General features: G+C 39.5%; 1 protein-coding gene across 7 annotated transcripts in view; it reads right to left on the minus strand.

Annotated features, from left to right (window-relative positions):
* rgs3a (regulator of G protein signaling 3a) overlaps positions 1-16,731 on the minus strand; it is a 205,048-nt gene that overhangs the window by 12,459 nt on the left and 175,858 nt on the right. For all 7 annotated transcript variants that reach the window (XM_033646286.2, XM_033646289.2, XM_033646288.2 and 4 more), the window contains one exon: positions 5,846-5,916. In XM_033646286.2, coding sequence (XP_033502177.1) covers positions 5,846-5,916 — 71 coding nt within the window. The remainder of the gene's footprint in view (positions 1-5,845; positions 5,917-16,731) is intronic.

A 16,731-nucleotide genomic window follows, 5' to 3' on the forward strand; every position in this document is an offset into this window, starting at 1 on the left:
TATATGTAAAAAGAAGCTTGCATTACAACTCATTTTACCAATACTGGATTATGCTGATGTTGTTTATCAGGCTGCATCCAAAACTGTCCTTCCTCCTCTTAGTATAGTTTATAATAGACTATGCAGATTTGATCTTTTTACAACTCATCATTGTATAATGCATGAAACTCTTAATTTGCCCTTGAAATAAGATGACAGCAACATTGGCTGTAGCTTATTTTCAAATAAATACATTTCAATCACTGTTCAAAGGATTTAATTAATGATGATTCTCCTCTAATCATCAATTAAGACACTCTACACAGTTTTTTTTGTTCCTACAGTCTCTACACCAAAAACTACGAGAGCCTTTATGTTTACAGCTCCCTCTGAAATAATATACCTATAAATATAAGCTTGGTAAATTCTGTTTTACAACTTGATGATTTAATGCTATCAGTGACATTAACACTTTTCAATAACCTTTGACTGATCCACTTCATGCTGAGTCTGATCTCCTGATTTTGTATTAATTTCTTTAGTTGTTTATTTTTTGTCTATTTGGTCAGTTTTGTTTTGTTTGATTATCCTGTTATTTTGGGTTTTTTCTGTAAAATGTTTTGTCTAATTAAGCTTATATATATGGTACGTCTCGAGGAGTTATTTCTAAGAAAGAATTTTCAACTTCTAAATGTCTATATATATGTATATATAACCTGGATGACCGAGACTCCTCTCAGACATAATAGCTTTAAGTGGTTCACATAATGTCACCACTTATTGTACAACAAGGTCAGTGCACATCATGTTTAACTACATAAATAACATTCACACAAACACACAAAAGGAGTCTTACATGCACCTTGGCAGCAAAACCAAGTGATATCAATTAATCGCCTACCACTGTTACTAGAGATGCCACAGAATCAGTACTATGCTATAAAAAAAACCTCTGCATATAAAAATATACATGCATATACACACAGTATGTGAAGTACAACCATGCATACGTCCAACACAGAAACACAAACACACAGATGGCAATATTGGGTTTCTTGCACAAATCTTCACAGGCACTCAGCGTTTTGCTTCATTCTTCTCTGCCCTCTCCATCTGTCTGTATTCCCTGCCTCTATGACTCAAATTTCCATTTCTAATCACTGAGGTATTTGTATCCCAAGCTTGTCAGTATGTACATAAAATAAAAACTTATATTCATCTGTCAGCAAGCTCACGCTTCTGCACATATTTCTCTGGTGGACCAGTTGATGTGCTCTAGGGTTTATGGCTTCATTGTTACTGGCCTGAAACAACCGGATGGGGAAAAAAGGAGCACAGCTGTGCAGAGATGCATGGCTCGTGGAAGTGGAACACCTGGACTGAGAAAAAAACAAAAGGAGATAATGGAAGGGGGAGAGGCAAGGATAACGTGGACAATTTCAGGAAAACAGTTGTGCTGGATCGAGAAAATTAGACATAGGAAGTAAAGTGTGCTAAAAGCGGAGAAGGAAAAGGTGTCTGAAGGGGAAAAAAAAAAAAAAAAGGTTGGAAGAGTACAGCGGGAAAAAAACTAGAGCACGAGAGCAGGAAGTCTTAAGAAGTCGATGACCATGGAGGCCATGTGCTTGGAAAGAGGGTATACGTAAAGTGCTTTAACATGTGACTACCATTTCAACCTCTAAGTGAAAATACAATCAATTTTCCTCATCCATAGATGTGTATGTTGTGTATTTAGATCTGTTTCATTCAATCTTCCTCACCTTACTAATAATGAAAATGATTATCACGATTAAGGGAGGAAGAAAAGTGTTTACAGTGACACTAAAACTGCTGTCAGACTGAGACCACCCCACAAAAGTTGTCAAGGCTACACACAATGTACACACAGGAGGGAAGAGGAGAGGACAGGAAATCAAATCTTCATCTCCAAAAAACCACATGACCAAAGGTCAAAGTACCTTCTTTTAGATATAAGTTGCTGCATCCCAGTGTGATTTGACCATGTCAGACACTTTTGGCCATGGGCTCTCTGTGTATGTTCTATATCAGTTTCCAACATCTGGAGGAAATAATTTAATTTCCTTCATGCTTGGCCATATAGGAAGCCTGAGATTTCTATCTATAGCAGCAACATATTACCTTGTATTCCTCTGAGCTACATAGACAGATATTATATAGAGAGTATGTTTATTGATGTGAGTTAATATAATTTAGTAGATTATTGCCCCTGAGGTTGTTTGACAGTGTGGCATAATAAAAAATTGCCTGAAAATGGGTCAAAAACTTCAAGATGAAAAAGTCTTCATAAGCGATAAGAGGCTCGTGACATTGAGGATTTAATGGAAACAAGGGCTGTAAACACTGGAGACAAAAGGCAAGTGTGCAAACATGTAGAGCGCTCAGAGAGCTTTGTGACTTATCGTTGTGATATTGACTACTGATGACAGAGAAGGGTCGCATTCAATGACAGGAAGTCATTTTGTCTACAGCGGAGAAAACCTTTTCCTTCATGCAGCTTTCATCAGTGTCACAACTCTGCAGTGCAGATGCCTCTTAAATTGCAAAAAACACAGGTGAACCCATTTAAGGTAGCAGTGCACCTGGAGAGGCAATCAGATACAATACAGCCTGTCAACAAGAAGCTGGAACAAGGTTCACTATAATGATGTATTAAGAGTCTACCAGACTTACTAATACATAACATTTCTCATATTTGGTAAAATCTCTCTTATAAATAGCAGAGTTATATTCATTTTTACGACCAATTTTACAATAACTAAAATTGACGGAAAAAAAACATGAGGCAACATCAGTTACTTAGGGTTAGGGTCAATTTAACCCAAATGTTAATTGTACCTTAATACATGACTTTTTTGGTCAAGACAGCAACGAGGGTAGAACAAAACTGCAAATACCTGGCAACTTTGTGTTTCTCACGCAGTACGTTTAGATGACATTAGAGAAAAAAGATTTATTGTGTCAGTCTAACTAAAATTGGACTTTTGAAATACATGTTAACATGTTAGTCTGCGGAACAGCTGGATGACACTGGATTCAAAAGGACACCCGAGCAAATCCATGTTGGGTGGAAGCACCTAAAACAAGCCTACTACAATGCTAGGAAAAACAGTCAAACAACTGGCCACAAATGAGTTTCAGGTCCAATACTTAACAAGCTGAATGGGGGCATATCGCCCCCTGTTGTAGCAGTCAGACATACTTCAGTCAATAAATCAATTTCCCTCCCATACTTGTATACTGGGAAAAGACCAGTAGTCCAATTAATAGCCTAGTCGAGCTACAACCGCAGTCAAGATGTCGATGAAGATTCTCAGTCATCCAGGTCATGGTAATCATAAGTGCTATATCGTGGGCAAATGGACTTGCTTGCGTTTCTTGAAGACTTTTTGCCTCTCAAGAAGCTTCTTAAGTTCTGGAACTGCTACTTGAAGATTCTTTGCTGAGGGGCAAAATGTCCTCAAGAAACGCAAGCAAGTTCAGTCACCTACGATATAGCACTTATGATTAACTGTAGTCGAGCTACAACTGTGCATGTAAATGTACTGTACTCACTGATTTGATTCCCACTGTGCTGGGTTTGAACAACATTTTGCTTAGAATACACCGAGCCTCGTATGCATTGCCTTTCACCAGTTTCAATCATGCTGCGAAATCTTGGTGAAATAGCCAATTTCCATTGAATGTTCCCTACTCCACTACTTTTAGGGAACAGTGACAGCTAGCTAGAAGACAGTGGATCCTCTGCTCTGAGTATACCGGCTGGAAACAAAATATGAGTGTTGTTGGTTTGGCTATCCTGATCTGCCTGACGTTAATGTGAGAGGCATTCGTTTTTTTAATATATGTTACCAATAATTTTAAGTTTTACAATGCAACGTCAGGGGAAAAAAAAAATCATAAAATCCTACTTTTGAAAGACTGATTGAAGACATTTTAAAACCTATTAGGGCCTTATTTTTAGATGAATGAATCCAATGCCTTTAAAGACTTGTTAGAGATCTGTGGGAAACCTATGTATGGGTATTAACGCAGGTGAAGAAGTGGTACTAAGTGTCTACATTGGGATATAAAAAAGGGAAAGACAGAGTAGATTACCCTATAAAATTTATTTAGATATATCGTAAATGTCGTTTACCATATCAGAATTAAAGAATAAATGTATCTGAGGAGTGAAAATAAATGTATTGTTGTTTGCGTCACTCTAGTCTGGACCTTTCAAATGATTTACTGTATTCAAAAATTGCAGGTTTTCATTTAATCACAGTTTTGCTTGTTTGAAAAAGAAAAAGAATCCTCCGCATGACAGAAAGGTGTGTAACATCAGATGAGCTAACATCATGATTCATGTTTGTTTACCTACTCGAAAAATCACTGTTTGCTATCCATGACCTATTTTAACAAATGTTGTTGAGCTGAATTGCTATGTGTGGCCATGACTCAGATTGCCAGGTAAACATTACACAGAGTCATTGCACGTTTTATTATGTGTATCGACTCTTTAGTTAAATAGGACCAAATCACTTCTTGGAACAGCTGTAAGAAGTAATGAATCATTGATTTGGAAATACACTTTAATTTATTCCTGCAAACTGACTAAAACAATCACACATTTTAGACTTTTAATGAAAAAGACGGAGAGAACACATTTTGTAAAGCTAGAAATCAGTGCTGCTTTCTGTGTTATTAATGGAAATAAAGCTGGAGCTGTTTGCAGCAGCTGACAAAAAGGCAACATACCCTGGACTCTGGAAAAAAGGCTGTGGAATCTTAATCACTTAATCTGCTGGTTAACTAAACAACATAAAACCGCAGCTTGTGCAGAAGAATGGGCAGCTATCAGGCCCAAGGACGGCCGCTGAGAGTGGTTTTATTGTCCTCACGGCGTGAAATGTGCTTTCATCTTGATGAACAGGAGCGTGAATAAGGCTCATTGAACAGCTGATGAATCGCTGAGGCGTCGACGCGCCCATCTGACACATACCCAAACAAACACTCTTCGCTCTTAACACACATACCTTGCATCTCACGCCGCTGAGAATGTGCGACACACATATGGTACCACGCTCCTCAGCAGCACACACATCATTTACCACTTAATTAAGCAGATGATGATCAGCATTGGATGATTAGTTTTCACAGTCACCTTAAGCCTAAACCATGCGTCTTCTTTTGCAGCTCTATGAGCATGTGCAGGTATAGCACAGACAGGCACAGTGGTCGAAATATTCATGTGAAATGTAAATCTGATTCTTAATCCTCCTAAATTGATACAAGTAAATTACCCAAAATAGAAAGGAAAGGACAAGGTTTTAAGTGTAGCTATGGTGGTGTAGATACATCCTGACTTTCAGGCCACCAATCCAATCACACCTATACTAACACATTGTCAGAACAAGTCCTGACGTCTCACTTAAACCCCCCTGTGCTGAGCCAGCCCACTGATATTTACCATTAACTTGGACATAAGATGCAAAGACATCCTTTTAAAATAATGGATGCTAATGCAGGGTGTGAAATTCTTAACCCTTTTCCTGGATACACATGGTAATTGAATTAGCATGAAAATAAAAGGCTGATGACTGAAAACAAAAGTGGTGAATGCTACCAGGACTATCAGAGTGTGATCTATTGTGCTGCTTCTCTCGCACTCCATTATCTTCTTTCTCACACATTATCTTTTTATTCTAAGCCTGAGAGTCAAAGCATTGTTTTCCTAAATAATGGTTTAGTAATGATAAATGATAAAATCCAAATTAAGAGGAAAAAAACCTTCTCGTTAACACTGAAAATAAACACAGAAAGGAAAACACACACACACACACAACAGATTGATTTGAGTACTTACAGGTTCTTGGATTTCTTTCTCTTTGTTCCTTCGGGGCTGACCTCACAGCTACAGGGGGATCCAGAACTCAGCTGAGGGGAGATGAAGGAGAGCACACACTGCATCATCCAACCTCCGCACAGAAAGAGGGCCCTGTGGCCTCATGCAGATGTTAGCTTCACCTAGCTCCAACAGGCAATGACAAATAAAGTTGGCTACTAAGCTAGTGAGTCCTCTGTGTGTCCAGTTAGGCTAGGCTGAGACTAGTCCAGCTGGTAACACACAAAGCCAGCCACCAGAGTGATTAATCCATAGCAGCAGTCCGCAGTGTAAATCCCACAAGCTCTCAGAGGTGTGTGTCTGTATCTTGGAGAATGAAACAGTCTGACTGTGTGTATGCAACAGATGGTATTTGTAAACAGGGTATAACAAAGTAAGGAAACTCTGTGAGAGTGAGAGAGTGTGAAAGACTGCGGCTGTTGTTTCTGCTGGCCTCCAACTGTGCCCTAGGTTTGCAGTGTTGAGCCAAGACCCCCGGTTTCACGTTACACTTTCTGCCAGTCCCACCATTTTGATTGGTTAAGAAAAAAAAGGGAAGTTGCTGCAGGGTGGGGAAGGGGTCAATCTCCACTAATCTGATGGCCTGGAGCTGCCCCATTGTATGTGTGTGTGAGTGTGTGTGTGAGGCTCTAAATAATGAGCCATTGTATTACAGGAACACAGTCGAATCTGAGGATACTGGCCACAGCTGGTGACACATTCTCTATCTCTGTGGGACCCAATTTGAGTTTTAACCTTCAGAGTGAGGGCATTTTTGGCAAACTGAGATTGCTGGCTGGCCTTCGTTTTTTCAAGGTGCTGTTTTCACGGTTAAAGTGACATTTTACCCGCCCCCGCCCCAGGCTTTAAAGTTTTGGTATCAAATGACAAACCCCCCCAAATCCCAGCATCTACCAGTTGTAACCCAACAAGCCACATTTACTTTCTACACACTTTTTTTTTTCAGCCATAAACGCTGTTTACGATGACAACTGCCTGACTTCAAGCTGACCGCAGCTGTTGTTCTCCATCAGTGAGGAAGCTACAGACTTTTTACAGTCACCCTTCAAGCCCAGAGCCGGCGAGTGCTGAGTTAAAAGATAAGATTTTGTATGGCCTTTAAAGGAACAGCCTGACATTTTAGGCAATACTTTGTGTCTTGCCGAGAGTTAGACATACAAGAGTTAGGCAAGAAGATCAATACCAGCTGTTTCCAATTGTTTCCAGTCTTCATGCTAAGCTATGCTAACTGTATCCTGGCTGTAGCTTCATATTCAAGGTACAGAAATGAGGATGGTATCAATCTCCTCATCTAACTCTTGGCAATAAAGTGAGTAAGATTAAAATTTTGAGTACTGGTAAAGGCTAGTAGTGCACTGTAAAGCTGGGTTTACTCTCCTCCATTTAGTCCATGTTTACGGAATGAAGAAGGAGCAGCTGGAAATGCGTAGCAGGAAATACGCTGCCTACAAGCTGACCAATCAAAGTTGCTGCGGTCTGCGCAGACGCGACGTGTACTTACAATTCTACATCGATGTGAAGCCTACGTCGATTCAACGCATGAGTATAAATTCTACATTATGCGTCTGTGTTGAATCTACGGCATACCTATGGCAAAGGCTACGATATAGAGAAGGCATCTATGCCCTGATTTATGTTTTTGTAAACTGAAAACCATTTCTCTTCGTAAAAGTGAAGCTTTTATTTACTTAAAGTCTTGTATGTCATTTATCCCAGCTTATTATAAGAAGAGGAAAAGTCCATTAGCCGCTAGTTAAATTTAAACAATACAATGCCATAGGCTTATATATTGTATATGTGGGCAAAATGTATCTAATATAAGACAATTATTTTGCCCATGAACCTTGTGAGTTATAATGGAACCAAATTTTGTTTTGTTAAATGCTGTAGCCATTGTTCCCAGCTTCATATGAGTAAGAAAAAAATCTGCTAGCGCCAGACTAATTTATGCAGTGTAAAAATGTCATAGGCTCATGCTAATAACGTTCGCATGTTGTATATGTGTCTACCAAAAGACAATAGTTTGTCTGCGAGCCGTGTGTTACAGTGGAGTCTAGGAGTCTAATTTTGTACTTTTGTTAAATGTTGCTGCTGTTATACTATGATTTATGTGTGTTTTAGGTGTGTTACTTGAATCAGTCACACTTCACTGCACTGAAACTCAAAACAGTGGCACAGAAACCCTACTGACCACTAGTGTTTTGGCAGTGTAATTGCAGAGCAGTGCAGACACACCGCTGCACAAGTATAAATACGATGGTGTAGGCCACTTGCACGAGCAACAGTGTAAGCTCTGTGTTGAGCCTAAATAAAACTGTACATCAGTCTTGTTGTGGTTAGAGGCTTAAAATACATCACATCACTGAGGGTCCTCACTAGTATAATACTATAAATATATGGATGTGTATTTATGTGTCCAATTGTACATGCATGCAGTAAAAATGTATGTGCACATAGTGTTCGTGAGGCTATTAGTTTATGTAAACAATAATGCTTAGCCTCATGAGCAAACCTATAGTGCATTATGCATACATCTACGCTGAGCCACCCTACATAAATCAGCAGACTAAAGTAATATCCTGCTGTGCTTTTGCATTATTCTTGCACCTGGTCAAATTGCTCTATGAGACATAAATTTAAAACATTAATTCTTTTGCTGTGAAATGATTCATCATGCCTTTATTGTAATTCAGTGTTTGTATTAAAGAAAATATTAACCATGTTAATGACCCTGCTTTAGCCAGTGCCTTCTCAAATGATATAAAATTACATCTCTTGATTATAGAAATACATTTTTTTTATCCTCAGATTTCTGTCAGCAGCACAGCACTGAAACGCTTCATGTCAAGGTTGTAAATTAGATATTGTTCAACGCTAGGGGAGTACAATGTGCTCCTTGACCTTGGTGCAGGTTCTGATAGTAATGATTGGAGCGTCCTTATTGAAATATTTAATGGTTGTGTGTATGTATGTGAAGTGTTACCTACCTAGTAAATCCCTAGTGGTGATTGGATTTGTCTGCTCACAATCCTGGGTCACAGTAAACCATCTCCTTGACACAACCTTCCCTTCTGAACTACTCCCTCCAACTGAGGCCGTACTGAAGCACTCAAAGCTTTCTAACTGAAGTCACAGTTGACTGTGAAAGGTGATTGAGTGTATGTTATGTAGGAGCCGTCTAAAAATACGTACAAGCTAAGAGCAGGAACGGAATATTTTTAGAGCCACTGTTTGATGGGTACAAAGACCTGTCGAACTGTACAATGTGTGTGTGTGTGTGCCTACTTGCATGACTTCAAAAAGACCTGGTATATGTTTGAAAGCTAATCTTGTATTCAATGGTTAATACTGACAAAATACTGTTATTTGGTGACAACTGTTGGTGCTTAAAGGTACTTACACAAAAGAAATGTTTGATAAAAGACAGCTAGTAGTGTTGATATAATGACCAAACAGGTAAAAGCATTAAGTCAATGTTCATCTCACTCTATACAACACAGACATTTAAAACCTACCACCAGTTAAATCTACACTGCTATAACCAAAACCCATATGACATATTCTCACACCCCAATATTTGATGTATATCCTCCAGCTGTATAAGTTACTGAATAATGTGTCCAAAACAGCTACAAACACAGGTCAGATCATCTTGCAGTGATCCCCCAGGACAGGATTATTCAGCGGTATCAGGAGAACAAATTATGCTGTGTGGTCATTTGAGATCAGAGTGGGATTGTCGGCTTGTTGGGTCTGCCTTTGTTCGACTAGTTGCCTGCATGTAAGGACTGGATGCTCAATGACACTTAACTGCTATGTTCCAGCTGGTTGAGATCCACATAGATATACTCACAGTGAAATGTGTCTGCTCACGCTACAAGTGGCTAATTGGATACATTCTTGGAAAATAAAGTGGATATACTGTTTGAATGAATCAACACACACCCACCACTGACCACATCTGCAGAGATATTAAAAGAACAATGTGGATGGCATCCAAGCAGAGGCAGTGAGAAAGCTGTGGCCAAACATAGATAAAACAGATTATTCTCTGAGACCAGAGGGGCCTGTGAAAGGCACTGACATGACTGGATAGTCTCACCTGATTTCATACAGAATCAAAATGGCCTTGCAGCTCCCTTTTAATACCCAGTTGGGGTAAAGGCTCAGGAGAACGTTGATTAAATTCTATATGAGAGGGGTCATTAACACTCAATACCAGCCTTGAACAGTGTTGGGTCATATTTAACTTATTGCAGGGATGTATTTCTACAAGACTACCTATATAACAAGATCTTTTTTGACATGCTCTGCATTTAATTAATCAGGCTCCATGTGTAATAAATAAAGGTGTCTCATTTTGGTGTCAAACACTGTATAGCATTGTTTTACTGTATGTACAGTTGAGTAGTTTTGTGCTACAAGAGCTAAATCTTCAGTTCTATTCTCAGGTTTCTACGGGCCTGTTTACACCTTTTATTAACATGCATCTTAGGTAATCTGATTACATGTGGACAGCTCTAAGTCTGTCTGTTTACACCTGGCATTAGAATGCGTCTCCACATGCATCACGAGTGATACAAATAAACATGTAGGCCTACATCATTTTATTCACCATTATTAGGAGACTACTGCTACCGGAGTGCCCACCTGTAAATACAGTAGTGACAGTGCACTGCTAGCAGTTAACATCACACTGCTAACATCACCTACGGGTTCTTCACAGATTTAATGACAGAGTCAAGCTGTTTTGGTGTGAGTTTGTTGGACCTTTTAACAGGTGCTGCTGTGTTAGCTCATGCTAACCGGGCAGATGTTAATCTGACTCTTCTTTGGGAGGAAAACAGCTCTGGAGATGGTCCCTCAGTGCACCTGAGTAATGGCAGCAACTGAAAGTTTTCTTATCCAGCATGGAGTTGGATAAGCAAGGTCGTCAGCTGAGTAGGCGGCGGCCATATGTGGCCCATACCACCTTCAGAGATGGTCTAAACAATCGGATCTCCAGATGCATTGAGGACACATTTGGTGCATTCTCACCTATACTTTCAGCTGTCCACTTGTGATCCAATCACCTAAGATGTGTATGTTAACACCAGGTAAAAACAGTGCCACAGTTTCTTCTCTTCTCTGTGTTCTTTCTGGCAACCATTCCCCACCCGGGGCCCCACACACTAAAGAGATTAAGAGACACCGCACACACACTCAGACTGCCGGGCAGTAACCAGCGGAGTATAAAAAAGTTTGAGTTGTTTCTAAAAATAACCCTGGTGCGTGTTTCTGTGTGTGTGTGTGCATACTCATGTTTATAGACCCCTAACATGCCTAACTTAAGACAGTACAAAAACACCGAATCTGCCAAAGACCACACGACAATATAGCCCCCCGAGGCATGGGATGCAGATGTTGACACGCCATTCAGGGTTGCGGGACGGCTGTGCAGATGCACAGATAAAGGTCTAAACTAGCTATGTGTGTGTTGTACACGTGTCTTTGTAGCCAATTCTATAGTCCACTGTACCTGTACATGCATGCACGTGTGAAGGCCACTGTAAGCGCAAAACATTAATGAAAACATTTATAGACACATGTGCATGACATGGGAACATGTCTGTTTAGCCAAACTCAAGGGAGATTGGTGTATGTGTGATGTTGGGAGAGAAGTTCGGAACACCAATGGGCTGCTAGTCCCTGATAAAACAGGGCATAACTGTCTGTTTTTGTCTCAACAAACTGTACATTCCTCAGTTGTACTCTGCACTAACAAACACATTGTAGGAACAATATTCTAAACACAGCTCTGAAACATTCTTCACACAGACTCCAAATCCTCCAACAACCTAAAACCCCAGAGGTGAAGAAATGAATCTTGGTCTTTGTGTATTTAAACTTCTTCTCACCAGTTCAGCCCCTGCTGCTTTTCTTCATCAGACCTCCCTCGGGCTGCTTCCTTCCTTCTCATTCCCCTGTTCCTTCTTTCATTTGAAAACAAATTGACAAGCTGGCGTCTGAACAATGTTATGGGGACCCAGACAATCTCCCATTTCGTTTAGCGCAGCTGGATTGGTGCTACATGTTAGACTGTAGTTTCCTGACATTGTGTGGGCTTTACTCCTTTTGCGTGTGTGACTCATACCCATTTTAGACTGACGCAATAACATCATTCAACCTGGCATCATGACCCTGTTCCTGACCTGGGTTAAAGCAGCTCTGGTGCTGCTAAGTTTTAGTGTGAACACAGGTTTCAACAGTAACCACAGGATTACTAGACAGCTACTGACATATTCAAACTGTCTTCCCCTCAGAAAACAGCTGTACCATGTGTGCAAGCAGCTTATTCCAACATGTAGTATATTTACATTTATTGTTGGGCGACAACCTGTAGTAGCCGTAGTAAGCAAAGGAGGAACATCAGGTGACGTAGAGTAAAGGGCAACAAAAGTCTGCGTACGGTGGAGGTCGGGGCACAGGACTTTCACCTATCAGACTGCTGTTGGTTCCTGTGTGAAACCCAAAGTCAAGGTTGACGTATTTTAAGTTATATACATGAGTTAATTTGTGCAACGTTCTTAACTTATGTATTTAAAAAAACACTTATTTTAGCGCAAAACATGATTCTTCACTAAACCTAAACAAGTAGTTTTGTTGCCTAAACCAATGGCTTTCAAACTATTTGTGCCAAAGATACACCAAAGGGCCAGCCAAAATCTCAAGGCACACCTGTATTAATATCTGTGCGCAATAGCTTCTATAACATGTGTTATCACTCTCATCATGACGTAAGACAATAAAAATAAGAAAAAATAAGACAGGTAGCTTTCGTGATAGTGTTTACTGACAGGATTTTTTTTCTCCTTTCTTTCTGTGGTAGGTTGTCCAGCTGATGCTTTGTTGTTTGTAATTTGCACTGTACAATAAAACGATCCATTGTCCCACTCATGGCTCTCTCCTTTTAATTGTTATCATCCCTCACACTTGCTGCCAATCAGGACTTTTGATGTGTCACACACTTATAATTCCCACGGGCGAGTGACAAATTCCCTGTGGGGGTTTGTAAATTAAATTAAATCACATTTTTTAGCTAGAGTTTGCCTCTATTTGTGTAACAGTCAATTAAAAATTCATTCATAGTTTTTTGTATAGGCCCAGTTGAATATTGCAATAATAATGTGTGGTCATCACAAAATCCCACACCACACCTGGATTGGCGTCACAGCACACCAGTGTACCGCTGGTCTAAACCTAAACAACTAAAACTGTGATCATTTCACATTAACCACGTTTGAAATGGCAACTTTCACAATATGAGCCCATGCACCTGTCGCTGGTACCTTTCAGCAGTCATATATATCATTTTGGAAGTAATTGGCAAAGGAACTGTTTTGTCACTTTTGTATGAGGACGTGTTGGATATATTTTTCATAAGGTGGCTAATTAAAGAAAAAAAATCCTGTAAATTTTTACAACCTTTCCCACTGTTACATTGGATTTCAATTAAACATCATATCTGTTAATGTACTACCCAAGTGAGACGTTATATACTTATACAAGGTCTGGGGTTAAGTGTGATTTAAACATTATGTTCATAATTTGTGAAGCTAATATCTGTAAGAAAACAGAGAAAAAAAGGTTGGTCAAGGCTCCTCTGTGTGCATCTACTTGCACTTTCTACTATTAAAGACAGGAAATAGAGCGCACTACAGGCTTAATCAAAGTCGTGTGTTTATCAGGATGTGGAACCAATAAAATGCACAAATAGAGGAAGACATTATTCCCATGATTGTCTCCATGTGGTTTTCCGAACCAGACCGCACTATTTTAATTCAGTGGATGCATCTGCTATTTGGTATGCAGGAAACGTGGGTCAGCGTATTTGGGTGTCAAAATCCCTACTTGCACATTCAGATGTAGTCACAAGAGCTGTGAATCATTTATTTCTATTTCTGATTTTTTGATATAATTTAATTCCTGCTTTTTTTCTCCTTACCTAGAATATTACCATTCTGTTGTCATCACCCTCCCTCTTTATCTTCAATAGTCTGAAGATGAATAGACAACAGTGGGTAAGTTTGGCACAAGATGAAATGTGACAGGCAGTTATCACTCGCTGTTTTGTGTGTGAGTATGAGGCTCATGTTAACAACTAATTAAACTAAACTAAACCAAAGCAGATTGCTTTACATGAAAACTAAAAGTGAATTAGTTTTAGGTCCATGTTTAACACTTCTCAGAGGATGAAATCTATGCTAGCAGCTATGAACATTTAATGAGCTTTCTTCACCTAATAATTTACTCTTATCTGCTCCATGATTCAGGAGAGCTGCAGAGTTGGCTTAACGTGTATTGGAGCTCCTAACGGGTAAAACACTTCTTGCAATTAACATTTAGTTTACGCTCAAAACAGCAGCAAGGAAATACAGCTGCAGCAGTGATGATTTGGGACAGAACACCTGTGACTGCATTTACTCTACCTCCTTTCACTTCACAAAAAAAGCTTCAACACATATTGTAGCCACATTGTCGGTGTTGCACATGAAGCAGAGATGTGTCGTAGCCATGAGAGCAGAGCAAAAACAGAGCTGGAGCATCTCCTAAATTAAACAATAGGCAGCCTGGCTATGAAAGTCCATGATGGTGTGTATCAAAATCAAATTGTGTGAAGCTAAGGGCATTCACACGCTGAGGGCAAGGTGAATAAAGGCACGAAAATGCGTAATACTCGGCTGTGAATATTTCACATCAAAACTATTCATAGTGGTAGTGATGAAAATTCACAAGAGCTGTCACAGGTCCGAATACTGTTGTGACATTGTGACGTGATATCTGTTCCAGACAACATGATTATCTGATGCCTTTATTCATGATACAAAAACTCCGAATTGACCTTGTCCTCAAAAACAAATCACTTTTTGCCACTTTATAATTTGCATTTCAACTGAAAATGCTCATGACAAAAACAAGTGGAAAAAAACATGAAAAACCCCCAAGTGTGTAAAGGCCTACATTCTCAAGCTGCACTCTGAGGTGCAAATATATTGAGTCCCAGTTTTACCTGAATACAGACCCTGGGAGAATATGATCCCTAAGTCAGAAAATACATGGTTCCAGAAATTAGAAATTTTATCGTGCAATTATAAAATTCTATTAAAGTTATGTTATAGTTCCTCTATCTGGGCAAAAACATGCCTAATTTTAATTTACTTGCAAAAATGTAATTCTGTCAGCTGTTTCTAAGTTGGAGGTGAATAGCAAAGCATTTCCATAATCAATGTGAGTAAACAAAGCAAGTAACTGGACACGGCTTGCTTGTTTGATGATAATCTTTGCCTCGATAAGTGTCTGCACTTCCTCGTAGATCTTGGCCAGGGAGTTGAAAGAAAATAAGAAAAGGGAGACAAAAAACAGAAGACTGGGCTCTCTCTCTCCGAAGGGCATTGACGAAACAATGGAGCCTTTGTAAGAGCCAGAAAATACAACGAGATAGAGAGGAAAAAAAGATTTAATAAAGGCCCAAACTGATGTTTAAACAAAGAAACGTGGGAGAGAAATCAGAAAACCAAATGCTGAACTCAGTGGGGGAGTTAAATGATTATCGAGCGATCAAATCCATATATGAAGCTGATGTCTACTGAAGTTTTCATGATGTTAAAGTTCTCAAACTGTATTCATAAAGATACAGAGTAAGATTTTATATCTACATATATATTTAGTATTTTTTTAAACCCTTTTCCGCACAGTTAAAAGCCTTGGGAAAAGTCCTGTGATATGTTTTGCCACCATAATTGTCTTTGATGTGTAATTACATAACTGCTTTTTTTGCCACGTTTTGTTATGTTTTAATTTTCATTGTTTCAGTTCTTATCACAGGAAATATTGTTCCAACTTCCTTTGCAAATAAAAGGAAATTTTGGAGTTAAACAAACTTGCGGTTGTAGCTGGAAGTATGATTGTGTATGCGTGTGTGTGTGTTTCTGTGAGAGCGCGTGAGCTTGTGTAGTTGGATGGCAGCTACACTTACACACAAAATACACACATACAGTACAATGGCAAAACCACAATATTCAGTAATATCTGAAAATAAACTCAGTGACCCACAGACAGGATACTGACTCATTCCTAACTACATAATGAAAGCAGATACAAATGGTGCATTGTCTGCACGTTTGTGTGTGTATGTGAGTGTGTGTGTGATTTCAACAGTAGGAGAGAGAGAGAGAGAGAGAGAGAGAGAGAGAGAGCAGTGTGTGTGTTTTGTACTTGACTCTTCTCTGCCTCCTGTTATTCAGCACCGCTCAGGAGATGGCTGCTTCCTGCGTAAGTACTTCCCATGTCACAGGATGTTAATGAACAATGCTCTCATGCTGCGTCACGTCTCTGAGCTGCTCTGAAAAGGTGTCAGGTTACTCAGGCCTGGAACTGGTGCTATCTATTAAAATGTTATTGACATTTTCTGACCAGCGGATGACCTTTCTGCCTGGAATTTTAATGCCCGCAGTCTCGCAGCCTTTTCCAAAGTTGGCAGTTATGCACAGAGCGACCATCAGGAGCACCAGTGGGCCAATTATTCCCAGTTGGCTGCAGCCACAATGGGACAAATCATGAATATACAGTACAGGCCAAAAGACACACCTTCTCATTCAATGTGTTTTCTTTATTTTCATGACTATTTACATTGTAGATTCTCACTGAAGGCATCAAAACTATGAATGAACACATGTGGAGTTACGTACTTAACAAAAAAAGGTGAAATAACTGAAAACATGTTTTATATTCTAGTTTCTTCAAAATAGCCACCCTTTGCTCTGATTACTGCTTTGCACACTCTTGGCATTCTCTCGATGAGCTTCAAG

The sequence above is a fragment of the Epinephelus lanceolatus genome, chromosome 19 (assembly GCF_041903045.1).
Source record: "Epinephelus lanceolatus isolate andai-2023 chromosome 19, ASM4190304v1, whole genome shotgun sequence".
Taxonomy (NCBI): domain Eukaryota; kingdom Metazoa; phylum Chordata; class Actinopteri; order Perciformes; family Serranidae; genus Epinephelus; species Epinephelus lanceolatus.